General features: G+C 40.4%; 1 protein-coding gene across 5 annotated transcripts in view; it reads left to right on the top strand.

Moving 5' to 3' along the window:
* The window catches only part of LOC121571460 (protein bicaudal C homolog 1), a 116243-nt gene that overhangs the window by 53167 nt on the left and 47024 nt on the right, over positions 1 to 16052 (top strand). For all 5 annotated transcript variants that reach the window (XM_041882930.2, XM_041882956.2, XM_041882949.2 and 2 more), the window contains exon 3: positions 794 to 863. In XM_041882930.2, coding sequence (XP_041738864.1) covers positions 794 to 863 — 70 coding nt within the window. The remainder of the gene's footprint in view (positions 1 to 793; positions 864 to 16052) is intronic.

The raw sequence follows: 16052 nt of genomic DNA on the forward strand, positions 1-16052 counted from the left end.
TCGGACTTGTACTTTGCTCTTTATTTTTTTGTTTCTTTTTTGTTTCACATTTGTGCATATGCTCCTGGTTACGATGGGTAGACTTGTCAAAGGGCTCTCACATAGATTCCAGCTGACACGTTTCACGTGTTCCTAAGCCAACAACACCCAGTCCACTTTCAGAAAATATGGAGATGTCGGCTTTTTTCGTCACAGAGTACATTTGTTTCAGTAAGCTTATATCAAAAGGCATATTTTGGCTGGATCGTACCATTTCTCAACCGTTCTGGTTGATTTCTCCAGTTTCTTTTGAGTTTATGACTTTTGCGCACGTTCTCTCCTTCGAGTGCAAGGCCTTTCTAGAAAATTGTTGGTGGTAGACCTCTCTTTGTAGGTTCTCTCCAAAGTCATCATGGCAAGAGGTTGGAAGAGGTGTAGGGCAATGAGGCATTGTCCAAAGTTTAGACAAGCCTCAAGCCACATTCAATCAGCCGTAAACACAGCAGACTTGTGAATTTTTCTGGCTAGTGCTTACTAGAATGTGGTCCTCATTTATACTGTTAATTTGAAGTGAGGCTGGATATATGTTATGTGTAAAATGACACCTGTGTTAAGATTTGTATATATCAATGTGTACCATGCAGTTATCTGTCATGTCAAATTGGTCATTTAAACGGACTACAGTATAGGCAGTCTCAAGAAGAAGCATTATTGTGTTATCGTTTTCCTGATCTCCATTTCTGTACAGTATATTAAACATAGATATGTAATGACACTTATTCCTTTTATTGAATATGACCAATATCTGTTGCAGGTCATGGATGAAACCAAAACACAGATAGCGTGGCCTTCCAAACTGAAGATCGGAGCCAAGTCCAAAAAAGGTGAATGTTGTCTGTTTTGATTCTACAGCTACAGCTCAGCAGTGGTTATATCAAAAGTAACAGAACATCCCTCTTGTTTACTGCCCTACATTTACTTTTACATTTTAGTCATTTAGCAGACGCTCTTATCCAGAGCGACTTACAGTTAGTGAGTGCATTTTATTTTTTATTTATATATTTTTTTGACTCCACTGTAGCTTTTTCATTACCGGATGTAAGTCTTTAGTTTTGTTTTTGGAAGATATATGCTGATGTCTGTATATGAAACTATAAATCAGTTAATTTACAAAGATAACATAGGCTTGTTTGTTTTACCCCTGAATGACCCCCCCAAGTCATTTTTATAATCGAGAAGAATCAGTGTTTTATTTTTAACTTAAAGAATGTGCTTAGTGAAGTAATCAGTGGTGGAAAAAGTACTCCTTTGTCATACTTGAGTAAAAGTAAAGATACCTTAATAGAAAATGACTCAAGTAAAAGTGAAAGTCACCCAGTAAAATACTACTTGAGTAGAAGTATCTGGTTTTAAATGTACTTAAGTACAGTGGTGGAAAAATTACTCAATTTTCATACTTGAGTAAAGGTAAACGCTATACATCAAATTCCTTTTTTTTTTCTTTTTTTTTTACGGACAGACGGGCACACTCCAACACTCGGACATCATTTACAAATGCAGTATTTGTGTTTAATGAGTCTGCCAGATCAGAGGCAGTAGGGATGACAACACGTTATACTGTGAGGGAAAAAAGTATTTGATCCCCTGCTGATTTTGTACGTTTGCCCACTGACAAAGACATGATCAGTCTATAATTTTAATGGTAGGTTTATTTGAACATTGAGAGACAGAATAACAACAAAACAATCCAGAAAAACACATGTCAAAAATGTTATGAATTGATTTTCATTTTAATGAGAGAAATAAGTATTTGACCCCTCTGCAAAACATGACTTAGTACTTGGTGGCAAAACCCTTGTTGGCAATCACAGGGGTCAGACGTTTCTTGTAGTTGGCCACCAGGTTTGCATACATCTCAGGAGGGATTTTGTCCCACTCCTCTTTGCAGATCTTCTCCAAGTCATTAAGGTTTCGAGCCTGACGTTTGGCAACTCAAACCTTCAGCTCCCTCCACAGATTTTCTATGGGATTAAGGTCTGGAGACTGGCTAGGCCACTCCAGGACCTTAATGTGCTTCTTCTTGAGCCACTCCTTTGTTGCCTTGGCTGTGTGTTTTGGGTCATTGTCATGCTGGAATACCCATCCACAACCCATTTTCAATGCCCTGGCTGAGGGAAGGAGGTTCTCACCCATGATTTGACGGTACATGGCCCCGTCCATCGTCCCTTTGATGCGGTGAAGTTATCCTGTCCCCTTAGCAGAAAAACACCCCCAAAGCATAATGTTTCCACCTCCATGTTTGACGGTGGGGATGGTGTTCTTGGGGTCATAGGCAGCATTCCTCTTCCTCCAAACACGGCGAGTTGAGTTGATGCCAAAGAGCTCGATTTTGGTCTCATCTGACCACAACACTTTCACCCAGTTCTCCTCTGAATCATTCAGATGTTCATTGGCAAACTTCAGACGGCCCTGTATATGTGCTTTCTTGAGCAGGGGGACCTTGCGGGCGCTGCAGGATTTCAGTCCTTCACGGCGTAGTGTGTTACCAATTGTTTTCTTGGTGACTATGGTCCCAGCTGCCTTGAGATCATTGACAAGATCCTCCCGTGTAGTTCTGGGCTGATTCCTCACCATTCTCATGATCATTGCAACGCCACGAGGTGAGATCTTACATGGAGCCCCAGGCCGAGGGAGATTGACAGTTATTTTGTGTTTCTTCTATTTGCGAATAATCGCACCAACTGTTGTCACCTTCTCACCAAACTGCTTGGCGAGGGTCTTGTAGCCCATTCCAGCCTTGTGTAGGTCTACAATCTTGTCCCTGACATCCTTGGAGAGCTCTTTGGTCTTGGCCATGGTGGAGAGTTTGGAATCTGATTGATTGATTGCTTCTGTGGACAGGTGTCTTTTATACAGGTAACAAGCTGAGATTAGGAGCACTCCCTTTAAGAGTGTGCTCCTAATCTCAGCTTGTTACCTGTATAAAAGACACCTGGGAGCCAGAAATCTTTCTGATTGAGAGGGGGTCAAACACTTATTTCCCTCTCTGGATTTTTTTGTTGTTATTCTGTCTCTCACTGTTCAAATAAACCTACCATTAAAATTATAGACTGATCATTTCTTTGTCACTGAGCAAACGTACAAAATCAGCAGGGGATCAAATACTTTTTTCCCTCACTGTAGGTGCATGAATTGTACCATATTGCTGTCCTGCCTGAGCATTTGAAATGTAACGAGTACTTTTGGTTGTCAGGGACAATGTATTTTCTTTAGGAATGTAGTGGAGTAAAAGTTGTCAAAAAATATAAATAGTAAAGGACAGATACTATTTAAGTAAAAATACTTAAAGTACTTAAGAGTACTACTTTTAAGAACTTTACACCACTGGAAGTAATTATAGAGGGGATACGTATATCAAGGTCGCAGCAGCATTCATCTTTTCACCACTTACTTTAAAAATATACACTACCGATCAAAAGTTTTAGAACACCTACTCATTCAAGGGTTTTTCTTTATTTTTACTATTTTCCACATTGTAGAATAATAGTGAAGACCTCGAACTATGAAACAACACATATGGAATCATGTAGTAACCAAAAAAGTGTTAAACAAATCAAAATATATTTTATTTGTGAGATTCTTCAAATAGCCACCCTTTGCCTTGATGACAGCTTTGCACACTCTTGGCATTCTCGCAAACAGCTTCACCTGGAATGCTTTTTCAACAGTCTTGAAGGAGTTCCCACATATGCTGAGCACTTGTTGGCTGCTTTTCCTTCACTCTGCGGTTCGACTCATCCCAAATCATCTCAATTGGGTTGAGGTCGGGGGATTGTGGAGGCCAGGTCATCTGATGCAGCACTCCATCACTCTCCTTCTTGGTCAAATAGCCCTTACACAGCCTGGAGGTGGGTTGGGTCATTGTCCTGTTAAAAAACAAATGATAGTCCCACTAAGCCCAAACCAGATGGGATGGCGTGTCGCTGCAGAATGCTGTGGTAGCAATGCTGGTTAAGTGTGCCTTTAATTCTAAATAAATCAGTGTCACCAGCAAAGCACCCCCACACCATAACACCTCCTCCTCCATGCTTTACGGTGGGAAATACACATGCGGAGATCATCCTTTAACCCACACCGCATCTCACAAAGACAGGGCGGTTGGAACCAAAAATCTCCAATTTGGACTCCAGACCAAAGGACCAATTTCCACCGGTCTAATGTCCGTTGCTCGTGTTTCTTGGCCCAAGCAAGTCTCTTCTTATTATTGGTGTTCTTTAGTAGTGGTTTCTTTGCAGCAATCGACCATGAAGGCATGATTCACACAGTCTCCTCTGAACAGCTGATGTTGAGATGTGTCCGTTACTTGAACTCTGTGAAGCATTTATTTGGGCTGCAATTCCTGAGGCTGGTAACTCTAATTAACTTATCCGCTGCAGCAGAGGTAACTCTGGGTCTTCCATTCCTGTGGTGGTCCTCATGAGAGCCAGTTTCATCATAGCGCTTGATGGTGTTTGCGACTGCACTTGAAGAATCCTTCAAAGTTCTTGAAATGTTCCGTATTGACTGACCTTCATGTGTTAAAGTAATGATGGACTGTCGTTTCTCTTTGCTTATTTGTGCTGTTCTTGACATAATATGGACTTGGTCTTTTACCAAATAGGGCTATCTTCTGTATACCCCCCTACCTTGTCACAACACAACTGATTGGCTCAAACGCATTAAGAAGGAAATAAATTCCACAAATTGACTTTTAAGAAGGCACACCTGTTAATTGAAATGCATTCCAGGTGACTACCTCATGAAGCTGGTTGAGAGAATGCCAAGAGTGTGCAAAGCTGTCATCAAGGCAAAGGGTGGCTATTTGAAGAATCTCAAATATACAATATATTTTGATTTAACACTTTTTTGGTTACTACATGATTCCATATGTGTTATTTAATAGTTTTGATGTCTTCACTATTATTCTACAATGTAGAAAATAGAAAAAAATATAGAACAACCCTTGAATGAGTAGGTGTTCTAAAACTTGTGACCGGTGCTGTATGTTTAAAGGTGAAAGCTCCTACTCTTCTCTCTGGTCAGTAATTTCAGAGTTTGCCATTCTGGTCAGAATTTGCACCAATTTGTGAGTTTGTACAAGGGAGGTTGAGTTAGGAGTTATGTGCATGTAATGTCTGAGAAGTTCCAGTGCACTGTTGCCAATAAAATACTAATGCTATTTAAAGCTCATTTGGGGGAGTTGGTTTCGACGTGCCCCCTTTGTTGACCCCAATGGAATGCCAGTGTGCATCTTCATGCCAGATGTGAATTCTCAAAACATTATGTAACTTCCTGAACTTGACCCAGAAGTTGATGAGTTTACACTGGAATCTTTTTAGGGCTGACCCCATTTAGTTGACTGGTCGATTGTTTGGTCGATATGCTGTTGGTCGACCAAGTTTTGTTTAGTCGAGCAGTGGCAAATATATATTTTTTTAATGATGGCACATGAGACAACTGTCTGATTCACGCCTGTTTGAGTGGACTAATCCATTGCGTAGGCTGCAGGGATGGCTCACCAGTAGTACATTTACTGTTAATTCCCATAATTTCTAATCTACAATGTTTGTTTGGTTACGGTCATTTCTGTTAATGCATTCAATATATTATTATTACCGTCTTACCGTTGTCATTGTAGGAGTGGACACGTTGTTTGCAGAGCGCACAACCTAGGCTACACAGTTTTGGTTTATTTCATTCCATTTACAAGTTGTCAATGTTTTCATTGTCTTTTGTTTGGAGCACTCCTGTCAATTCTGAGTAAGGACACGCACCTGATTACACATATAGAAGTAGGACTAGTCTACTTGGCCTGCGTGCAAATGTAGGCCTATAAGTGTGCCCATTTGGGGATCTGATACTATTTCTGATTGTCTTAACTCACCATCACTTCCACAGCTTTTCAAAGTATGTTTTCCTTCGCCCCAAACAGCAAGTAAATGAAGTCTGTTTTTACATCCATTGAGAATGACAATAGTTCCTCAATGTAGCCTATTTGAAAAGTCTTTCCAGCTCTCTCCCTTTTGATTACCACTCAGCATGAAAGGGGAAATGTTTTTAATGCTCTGATCTGGTGGAAAGATCATAGAATATGCCTACCTGATTACTTCTTATCCCTTGCGCAAATAGCCTACAGCTGTGTCTGTCTGTCAGAGCTCACTGGCATGGAAACTCTTTTATACAATGTTGCAAGTTTGCTAGCATAGGTTTTGGGCTAGACCAAGTTAATACAATAGTTGACACAATGTTTCAAGTTCCTTGCAGACAGGCCATGTGTAGCCAATGTGATTTATAGGGTATTTATTTTTATCTGGATATTTTCTACCTGTGGGTTGCAATGTTTTTATTTGTTGGTTTTATGTAGGCTATTTTTACATATTGGCAATGGCAATAGAAGTTACTTTTAGATTTGTGTCATTTTCATTTAGATATATTTTTTATTAACCACATGACATTGATTTTGAGATATAGGACTTTATTATAAATTAAATTAAACTGTTCCACGGAAATGTGCATATGAAAATCATAACTGGCACATGCAGATCAGTGGAAATGGTACGATAACTTGGCACACCAAATGGAAAAAGTTGCCGACTACTGGTGTAGCCTATTACCGGCAACTTCAGGAGCATAATGGAACGCCAGCGGGAGGAGGGTCGGGAACAGGTTTTTGTTCTTCTGGTTAGACTATATTGATCTCTGGCTCCCTCCCTCTTTAGTAATTTGTATGTCTTAATGTTTAATCGCAGTGCTTAAAGCATCTGACAAACTCAGTAGCTTACATATAGTTGATTTTATTCAAACATAGGTAGGTTTCTATATATTAAAAAATACACATTTTAAAATGTCAACCAATCGATTGGTCAAAAGAACAGACGACTCTCGGTCGACCAATATTTTCTTTAGTCGGGGATAGCCCTAAATCTTTTGAACAGCTCTTCTACTCCTAGTCAACCTTCTAAGCTCATTCACAAATCTAACTTCCATTGGGAGAACAGTTTGTCCATTTAAATTCTGCCCTATGATTTGTTGGCTGTCAGCCTTTTAGTATTACATAAACCAAGAGGAGGAGTATGAACAATGTCCACTAATCTCTTCCAGGTATCTCATGGGTGCATGCACGGCATTTTTGTTCCTTTTGGAGGAAAAAAAAACATGTATTTGTGACCTTTCTCCTTAACAACCAGAGGGGAGAGAGTACTGTCTTCTAGGGACTATAATCAACCCTGACATCTACCCAGAATGACTGGAAATTGTACACCTGTGAGTTTGAGCTGAGGTTAGCCATCAACACAACTACAGGAGACAAAATGTTGGATCCCCATGTCATTCTGTTTCTCCATTACCTTTCAATTTGAATCACCAGCTGTCTGAATGTAAATTATTATCAAATTGGGGGTTGTCAAAACTCAAACTATTTGTACCACTTTATGTAATCATGATGTGTGGCCATTGTCTCTGAAAATGGCATCTTGTATGGATGGTTTTCTTTAGCGAGAGTTGTTTGCAAGGTCTCCATTCAGGTCCCCTCTACCTCTCCGTCAAAGTGTCAGGCGCTGCACTGCCTTAACACCTCCAGCTAGCATCACTACCACCTGCACCACTGTGACATTACCGGAGTCCAGCCCCTACAACAGGGCATCATCAATATACTGTCAGTGATTCATAGGAGAAACCGTATCTCAGGCTTATATTACACTTTACCAGAACATTTCACCATGAGAATAAATGGTCACTGTCCTTACACATTTATACGTATGACCAGTGGGAAATGCTCAAATTATCCATCTTAGGACACATTTGGAATTGGCAGCATTTTATTGTGTTTAACCCTTCTTTTCTACATTATTTTATACTTGGAGTTACCCAAATGAATGATCAATTTCCTTCTGTAGAGAATATATGGTATAGTAGGCTACTGTTGTAATACCACAGATAGGCCTATCAGTTGTTCATTAATGACATCCAGGTATGAAAATGGAAGACTTAGGGTTTTTGAACACCTTTTTGGCCTTTATCAGTACACTGGACACAGCCGCAGAGTGTTGACTTGTCATACAGTGCCTTCAGAAAGTATTCATACCCTTTGACTTATTCCACATTTTGTTGTGTTACAGCCTGAATTCAGAATGGATTAAATAGTTTTTTTTTCTCATCCATCTACACACAATATTTGACTTGGTGTGAGATTTTTCTACGTGCTTTTGGGCAGGGCGCTTGACCCTGGTTGTTTTAATATTCAATAAAAATTAAAAAAGTCAAGGGGTGTGAATACTTTCTGAACACCTGTAAAAAAAGACCTGGGACAAGTTGTCAATATAAAAAAACGGTAGAGCATATCCGCAGCGCCTAGGTCAGACCGAGCCTTGTGATCAAGGCAAAAAAAATATTTTTTTGCCTTCTCATGACAAAGTTGCACAGCTAAATGTCACCCAACATACATCGGAGCAACATTTGGCTACATACAGATTAGTCAACCTCCACACACTTATTGAGGGCAAGTGTGTGGTTTGCTAAGGTAAGCTATGTTTCTTGACCAACTAATATTATCAATCTCTCTATTCACAATGATATGACGAAGTTCGCTAGCAGTGGTTACAATGTCTATGCACATGTATAACGCTTGGAGCCTTTCCTCTCCTTCTGGTGGCCTATGGCAATGCTCTCATGTAAAGTTTAGGAAAACATGTTCGTGACCTGCTTCTTCAGTTCTGCCAGAGTGCTCAAAGGCAACACAACGCCTAATCAAAGGTAAAAGTTTAACTAGGGCTTTATTCTCTTCTAATCAACATTGGAGAGGTGGAGATTAGACATTGATCTTTCGTGGGAGTAGTCCAAGTTCATGGCATTCGGTCAAGATACATGCACTTTAGGCGCGGGAATAATTTGGAAAATGTTTAGCTTTTCGGGACAGCAGCACGACTATTAAACATTAAACAGACATTGACTTCCAACTTTTTAAGTTGGTTGAGCCCCCATTCTTTCCCCAATCTTTCTTTGTCTTTCAGTCATTTTGCCAATGTTTTGAAAGAGGTACCTCGAGCCAAATTGACTTAATTCCGAGCTTTTGTATGGTACTTTAGGAAAGCGGCACATGTCCTCCTCCTACGCAGAGGAGATCATTCTGACTTTGATTTTGTACGTTTGCCCACTGACAAAGACATGATCAGTCTATAATTTTAATGGTAGGTTTATTTGAACAGTGAGAGACAGAATAACAACAAAAAAATCCAGAAAAACGCATGTCAAAAATGTTATAAATTGATTTGCATTTTAATGAGGGAAATAAGTATTTGACCCCTCTGCAAAACATCATTTAGTACTTGGTGGCAAAACCCTTGTTCTTCTTTGCAGATCTTCTCCAAGTCATTAAGGTTTCGAGGCTGACGTTTGGCAACTCGAACCTTCAGCTCCCTCCACATATTTTCTATGGGATTAAGGTCTGGAGACTGGCTAGGCTACTCCAGGACCTTAATGTGCTTCTTCTTGAGCCACTCCTTTGTTGCCTTGGCCTTGTGTTTTGGGTCATTGTCGTGCTGGAATACCCATCCACGACCCATTTTCAATGCCCTGGCTGAGGGAAGTAGGTTCTCACCCAAGATTTGATGGTACATGGCCCCGTCCATCATCCCTTTGATGCGGTGAAGTTGTCCTGTCCCCTTAGCAGAAAAACACCCCCAAAGCATAATGTTTCCACCTCCATGTTTGACGGTGGGGATGGTGTTCTTGGGGTCATAGGTAGCATTCCCCCTCGAGTTGAGTTGATGCCAAAGAGCTCGATTTTGGTCTCATCTGACCACAACACTTTCATCCAGATCTCCTCTGAATCATTCAGATGTTCATTGGCAAACTTCAGACGGGCCTGTATATGTGCTTTCTTGAGCAGGGGGACCTTGCGGGCGCTGCAGGATTTCAGTCCTTCACTGCGTAGTGTGTTACCAATTGTTTTCTTGGTGACTATGGTCCCAGCTGCCTTGAGATCATTGACAATATCCTCCCGTGTAGTTCTGGGCTGATTCCTCACCGTTCTCATGATCATTGCAACTCCACGAGGTGAGATCTTGCATGGAGCCCCAGGCCGAGGGAGATTGACAGTTATTTTGTGTTTCTTCCATTTGCGAATAATCGCACAAACTGTTGTCACCTTCTCACCAAGCTGCTTGGCAATGGTCTTGTAGCCCATTCCAGCCTTGTGTAGGTCTACAATCTTGTCCCTGACATCCTTGGAGAGCTCTTTGGTCTTGGCAATGGTGGAGAGTTTGGAATCTGATTGATTGATTGCTTCTGTGGACAGGTGTCTTTTATACAGGTAACAAACTGAGATTAGGAGCACTCCCTTTAAGACTGTGCTCCTAATCTCAACTCGTTACCTGTATAAAAGACACCTGGGAGCCAGAAATCTTTCTGATTTATACTTATAAATACTTATTTCCTTCATTAAAATGCAAATCAATTTATAACATTTTTGACATGCGTTTTTCTGGATTTTGTTGTTGTTATTCTGTCTCTCACTGTTCAAATAAACCTACCATTAAAATTATAGACTGATCATTTCTTTGTCAGTGGGCAAATGTACAAAATAAGCAGGGGATCAAATACTTAATTCCCTCACTGTATATAGACCTTTCCAAGGCCTTTGACACTGTTGACCATTACGCTCTAATTCAAAGGCTGGCTGAAGTAGGCCTGGATCAGGCTTCTTGCAAGTTGTTTGAGAATTATCTGTCAGGTAGGACACAATGCGCGATTTCTGATGGTGTCAAATCTAGTTTCCTGTATATTACAAAAGGTGTACTGCGGTGGTCGTTTTGGGACCTGTTCTCTTCACTATTTATATAAATAATATTGGTCTATCTGTTAAATCTGTATGAAGATGATACTGTTATGTATGCCATTGTCCCAACTATTGACCAGGCTATGTTAGAGCTGCAATCTGACTTTGTTGCCTTACAGAAAGCCCTGGTTGGTTTAAAACTTGTACTTAATGTGGGCAAGACTAAATATATGTTCTCTAATTCTTGCAAAAATGTTTCAGATGGCCTACATATTTATTCATTGCATGGTTCTCCCAACGATCGGATTCCCGCCTATAAATATCTGGGCATTTGGATTGACAAAGATGTTATGTTTAAAAAGCATACGAATGAGCAAGCATAAACATTTTATTTATTTATAGATCTGGCCTCTCCCTAAATAGCAGGAAGCATGTTGTACAGTCAACTTTCCTGCCAGTTCTTGACTATGGTGACACCATTTACCAGATTGCAGCAGCCACTACTCTTAAACCTTTGGATGCCGTCTACCATAGCGCCCTTCGCTTTATCACAGATTTAAAAACTCACCTCTGCATACTATATCAAAAGGTAGGCTGGTCCTCATTAAAGTCCTGTAGATCACTTAGTTATTCCCTTTTTGTTAACAAAGCTCTACTACACAAGCTTCTGACTTACCTGACTTCGTTGTTAATTTATAAAAACATGAGATACCAAATCCATTCACAAGGTTTGTTAACTCTTGAGGTTCCTCAGGTTTCCACCGAACTAGGTAAATCCACTTTTAGTTTTAAAGCAGCTCATTGCAGGAACCAACTACAAAATGCAATACAATTGGATGTTCTGGTGCCGCTCAGGCAATTTAAAATATTGATTGGGGACCTTGTTATTGAGGAATGTAATAGTTTTTCTTGAATATTTGTGTTGTGCTGTATTTTACTTGTTTTATATTGTATTCTTTTTTTCTGTCTTATGAAATTGTATATGCAGGGCTTCCTAATGAAAGAGACCCTGGTCTCAATGGTCACTCCCTTCTTAAGGCCTGACACCACACCCTAATAGGATAATTTCCCCCTCTAATCATATCACAATGAACTTTTACCAGTTGAATGTGGACACACATATAATGCTTTTTTGTATACATTTTTTTCTGAAATACTATGCTAATATATGCAAATTAGGTAATCTCATAAAACATGTGCATATTTGCATATCACGCAAATCCATTTTTGATGAATTCAGCCTATATATTTTGGTTTTATTTTGTTAAGACACCCCAGTACCAGATTTATACATAGCAGATTGTGGATTAATACTTTTTTTCATCTTTCTATCTGTAAAATACTAAAGAAAGGTACGATTTTATAAAGAAAATTTATTCTTTCATTTTTGGGGGGCAACATATCAACAATTCCCTATGTATAAGTCTGGAGAATACAGTGGGGGAAAAAAGTATTTAGTCAGCCAGCAATTGTGCAAGTTCTCCCACTTAAAAAGATGAGAGAGGCCTGTAATTTTCATCATATGTACACGTCAACTATGACAGACAGGTCAAACGTTTTCTGTAAGTCTTCACAAGGTTTTCACACACTGTTGCTGGTATTTTGGCCCATTCCTCCATGCAGATCTCCTCTAGAGCAGTGATGTTTTGGGGCTGTCGCTGGGCAACACGGACTTTCAACTCCCTCCAAAGATTTTCTATGGGGTTGAGATCTGGAGACTGGCTAGGCCACTCCAGGACCTTGAAATGCTTCTTACGAAGCCACTCCTTCGTTGCCCGGGCGGTGTGTTTGGGATCATTGTCATGCTGAAAGACCCAGCCACGTTTCATCTTCAATGCCCTTGCTGATGGAAGGAGGTTTTCACTCAAAATCTCACGATACATGGCCCCATTCATTCTTTCCTTTACACGGATCAGTCGTCCTGGTCCCTTTGCAGAAAAACAGCCCCAAAGCATGATGTTTCCACCCCCATGCTTCACAGTAGGTATGGTGTTCTTTGGATGAACTCAGCATTCTTTGTCCTCCAAACACGACGAGTTGAGTTTTTACCAAAAAGTTATATTTTGGTTTCATCTGACCATATGACATTCTCCCAATCCTCTTCTAGATCATCCAAATGCACTCTAGCAAACTTCAGACGGGCCTGGACATGTACTGGCTTAAGCAGGGGGACACGTCTGGCACTGCAGGATTTGAGTCCCTGGCGGCGTAGTGTGTTACTGATGGTAGGCTTTATTACTTTGGTCCCAGCTCTCTGCAGGTCATTCACTAGGTCCCCCCGTGTGGTTCTGGGATTTTTGCTCACCGTTCTTGTGATCATTTTGACCCCATGGGGTGAGATTTTGCGTGGAGCCCCAGATCGAGGGAGATTATCAGTGGTCTTGTATGTCTTCCATTTCCTAATAATTGCTCCCACAGTTGATTTCTTCAAACCAAGCTGCTTACCTATTGCAGATTCAGTCTTCCCAGCCTGGTGCAGGTCTACAATTTTGTTTCTGGTGTCCTTTGACAGCTCTTTGGTCTTGGCCATAGTGGAGTTTGGAGTGTGACTGTTTGAGATTGTGGACAGGTGTCTTTTAGACTGATAACAAGTTCAAACAGGTGCCATTAATACAGGTAACGAGTGGAGGACAGAGGAGCCTCTTAAAGAATAAGTTACAGGTCTGTGAGAGCCAGAAATGTTGCTTGTTTGTAGGTGACCAAATACTTATTTTCCACCATAATTTGCAAATAAATTCATTAAAAATCCTACAGTGTGATTTTCTGGATTTTTTTTCCTCATTTTGTCTGTCATAGTTGACGTGTACCTATGATGAAAATTACAGGCCTCTCTCATATTTTTAAGTGGGAGAACTTGCACAATTGGTGGCTGACTAAATACTTTTTTCCCCCACTGTATGTCTAAGGATAACCACATACAATTTGGTGAATGCAGATGCTTCTGAGGCTGAGAAAAATGTGTTGGCGTGTGGGAAGAGTCTGACTTTCGGGAAATGGCAGTTAAAGGGGCAATCTGCAGTTGCTACATCAATTTTTGAACATATGAATGATATGTACCCATTGATTCTTGAAGAATATAACTTATAAATGCCTAATGAGCTTAGTTCAACTGTCATACCCCATAACAGCCCAAAATATAAGCTTGTTTTACTCCAATGTTTGTAAAAAAAAAAAAATTGTAAACGAACACTATATAGCCTCAAAACATGGTTGAAACTATAATTTTGATATCATGGATATCCAGTCCTTGCATCCATAGCTCTGTCTACAGATGTAGAATCTTAATTTCAGCCACTTTGCTACAGCAGGTAAATAATCCTGCAGCGTAAGGAAATGTGAATTATTATGTGGATAATAAATCATGGAAACTTTCTGTAGGGGTTGATACATTTTTTGTTAGGTCAAATCAAGTCTGACATTTTTAAAGTGGAAATTACAAACGTTAGAAGCCTTATTAAACCTTGAATACACTACAAGTTTGCATTTGCTGCAGTGCAGGAAAGTTCTCAGCAACAAAATAATGATCAAATTAAGATCCTACATCTGTATGAATTTGAGTGGTTACATTTCTCCAGCCCATTCCTCAGCTTTTTACCGGAACAGGGTCGGGGAAAACACTTTTTTCAGCTGCAGTGATTGCTGCTTTAAAGACAAGTACAATGGATTTAGACTACCAAACGCGAAACGCCTATTAGACTGAATCAATCACCATCTCGTCAAAGTAAGTTACTACTGTATGTAGTCCAGTTTGTTACATTCTATGAAATTATGGATGTATGTCCATTTAAAAGTGGTTACAATTCATGAAATTTTGGTGACGGTAGTATAAACTAATGAAAATATAAATGTATATCCAACTTTTTGACACTTCTGTTTTTACTTCTTGAAAATACTCCTATAAATGGACCAAAATACCAAAAAACTCAAAATTGATAAGTAGATGCAAAAAGTATATTTTAGCCTGTGGTGCCTGGCCTTAAATACATTTTGAAAAAATATATCTGTGTGTAAGCCCATTCTGGAAAAATGTATTAGCATTGACAGTAAGCAGAGTGGGGTCAAATGGTTTATTTTGTGTCAAGTGTCAACTACCAAGACCTTTCTTCTCAGCTGTCATATTGTTTGTTGTTCTGGGTGTTTTGTGTGCCAAATTAAGACTTAAGGTGTTCATTTTCTATTCCACAATCAATCATATGAGTACACACATCACAAAAATGTGTGGGTGTTTAACATCACACATAGCAACACTCATTTAGCCCACCTAATGTAATGAGTGGCAGATGTGTAGGGTAGGGTACGGGAGCGGAAGGCCAACGCCCTCTGCTGGTGAGATATAATATAATAATAATATGCCATTTAGCAGACGCTTTTATCCAAAGCGACTTACAGTCATGCGTGCATACATTTTTGTGTATGGGTGGTCCCGGGGATCGAACCCACTACCCTGGCATTACAAGCGCCGTGCTCTACCAGCTGAGCTACAGAGGACCACAGATGCCACCAGAGGAAGTAGAAGTGGACTGTACAGTCTCTAGTCACAGCTGTGTGTTTGGAACGTTTCCTGAAACCAAAGCTGTGAGGGTCTCTTCTAATACTGCTGTATTTTTACTTTGTTTTTCTGTCTCAGACGGCACCCACTCCTATCATGATGTAACCCATTGTGGACTTGAGAGGCTTTTGGGTTGTTTTTGTGGAGGAAAAATATATATTCTCACAACTGTTTTTTCATCCTTCTGTGATCTCACCTCAGCGCTGAGGCCACGAAGGTCCCATGTCACACTGACGAGATCCACACAACCTTCCACTGCTCCCACAATTCCCCCGTAGGCCCATAAAACGTTGAGCACAGAGGCTCCTAAACGCTTCCCTGCAGCAGCATTCCAGAGCCCAGCCAACCCAGATCTCTCCTCAGTGGGGACCAGGGCCAGTTCATGTGCTTTCCTCTCACTTTTTGTTTTGTGACTCTATGGAGAGTTTCTGTTTGGTTTGTGTAATTGGAGTTTTGATGTGGTGTTAGGCCTATACAGTGCAGTATACAATAACGGACTGTTCTGTTTCTTTCAGTGATGGTGCAGTAATTGCCTACATTTGAATGTGCTATTCTGTTTAACAGTATAGGCTTTTACCTGCATTTTCCTGCTCATTAGCAGGGCTGTTGCTAATACGGTGACCGTATTACCGCCACACCGGCAGTCAAATTCCACGTGACCGTTTAGTCACGGTAATTAGGCTTCTCCAAGCTCTGATGCTGCTGCTGGTC

Source organism: Coregonus clupeaformis, chromosome 1 (genome assembly GCF_020615455.1).
Source record: "Coregonus clupeaformis isolate EN_2021a chromosome 1, ASM2061545v1, whole genome shotgun sequence".
Taxonomy (NCBI): Eukaryota; Metazoa; Chordata; class Actinopteri; order Salmoniformes; family Salmonidae; genus Coregonus; species Coregonus clupeaformis.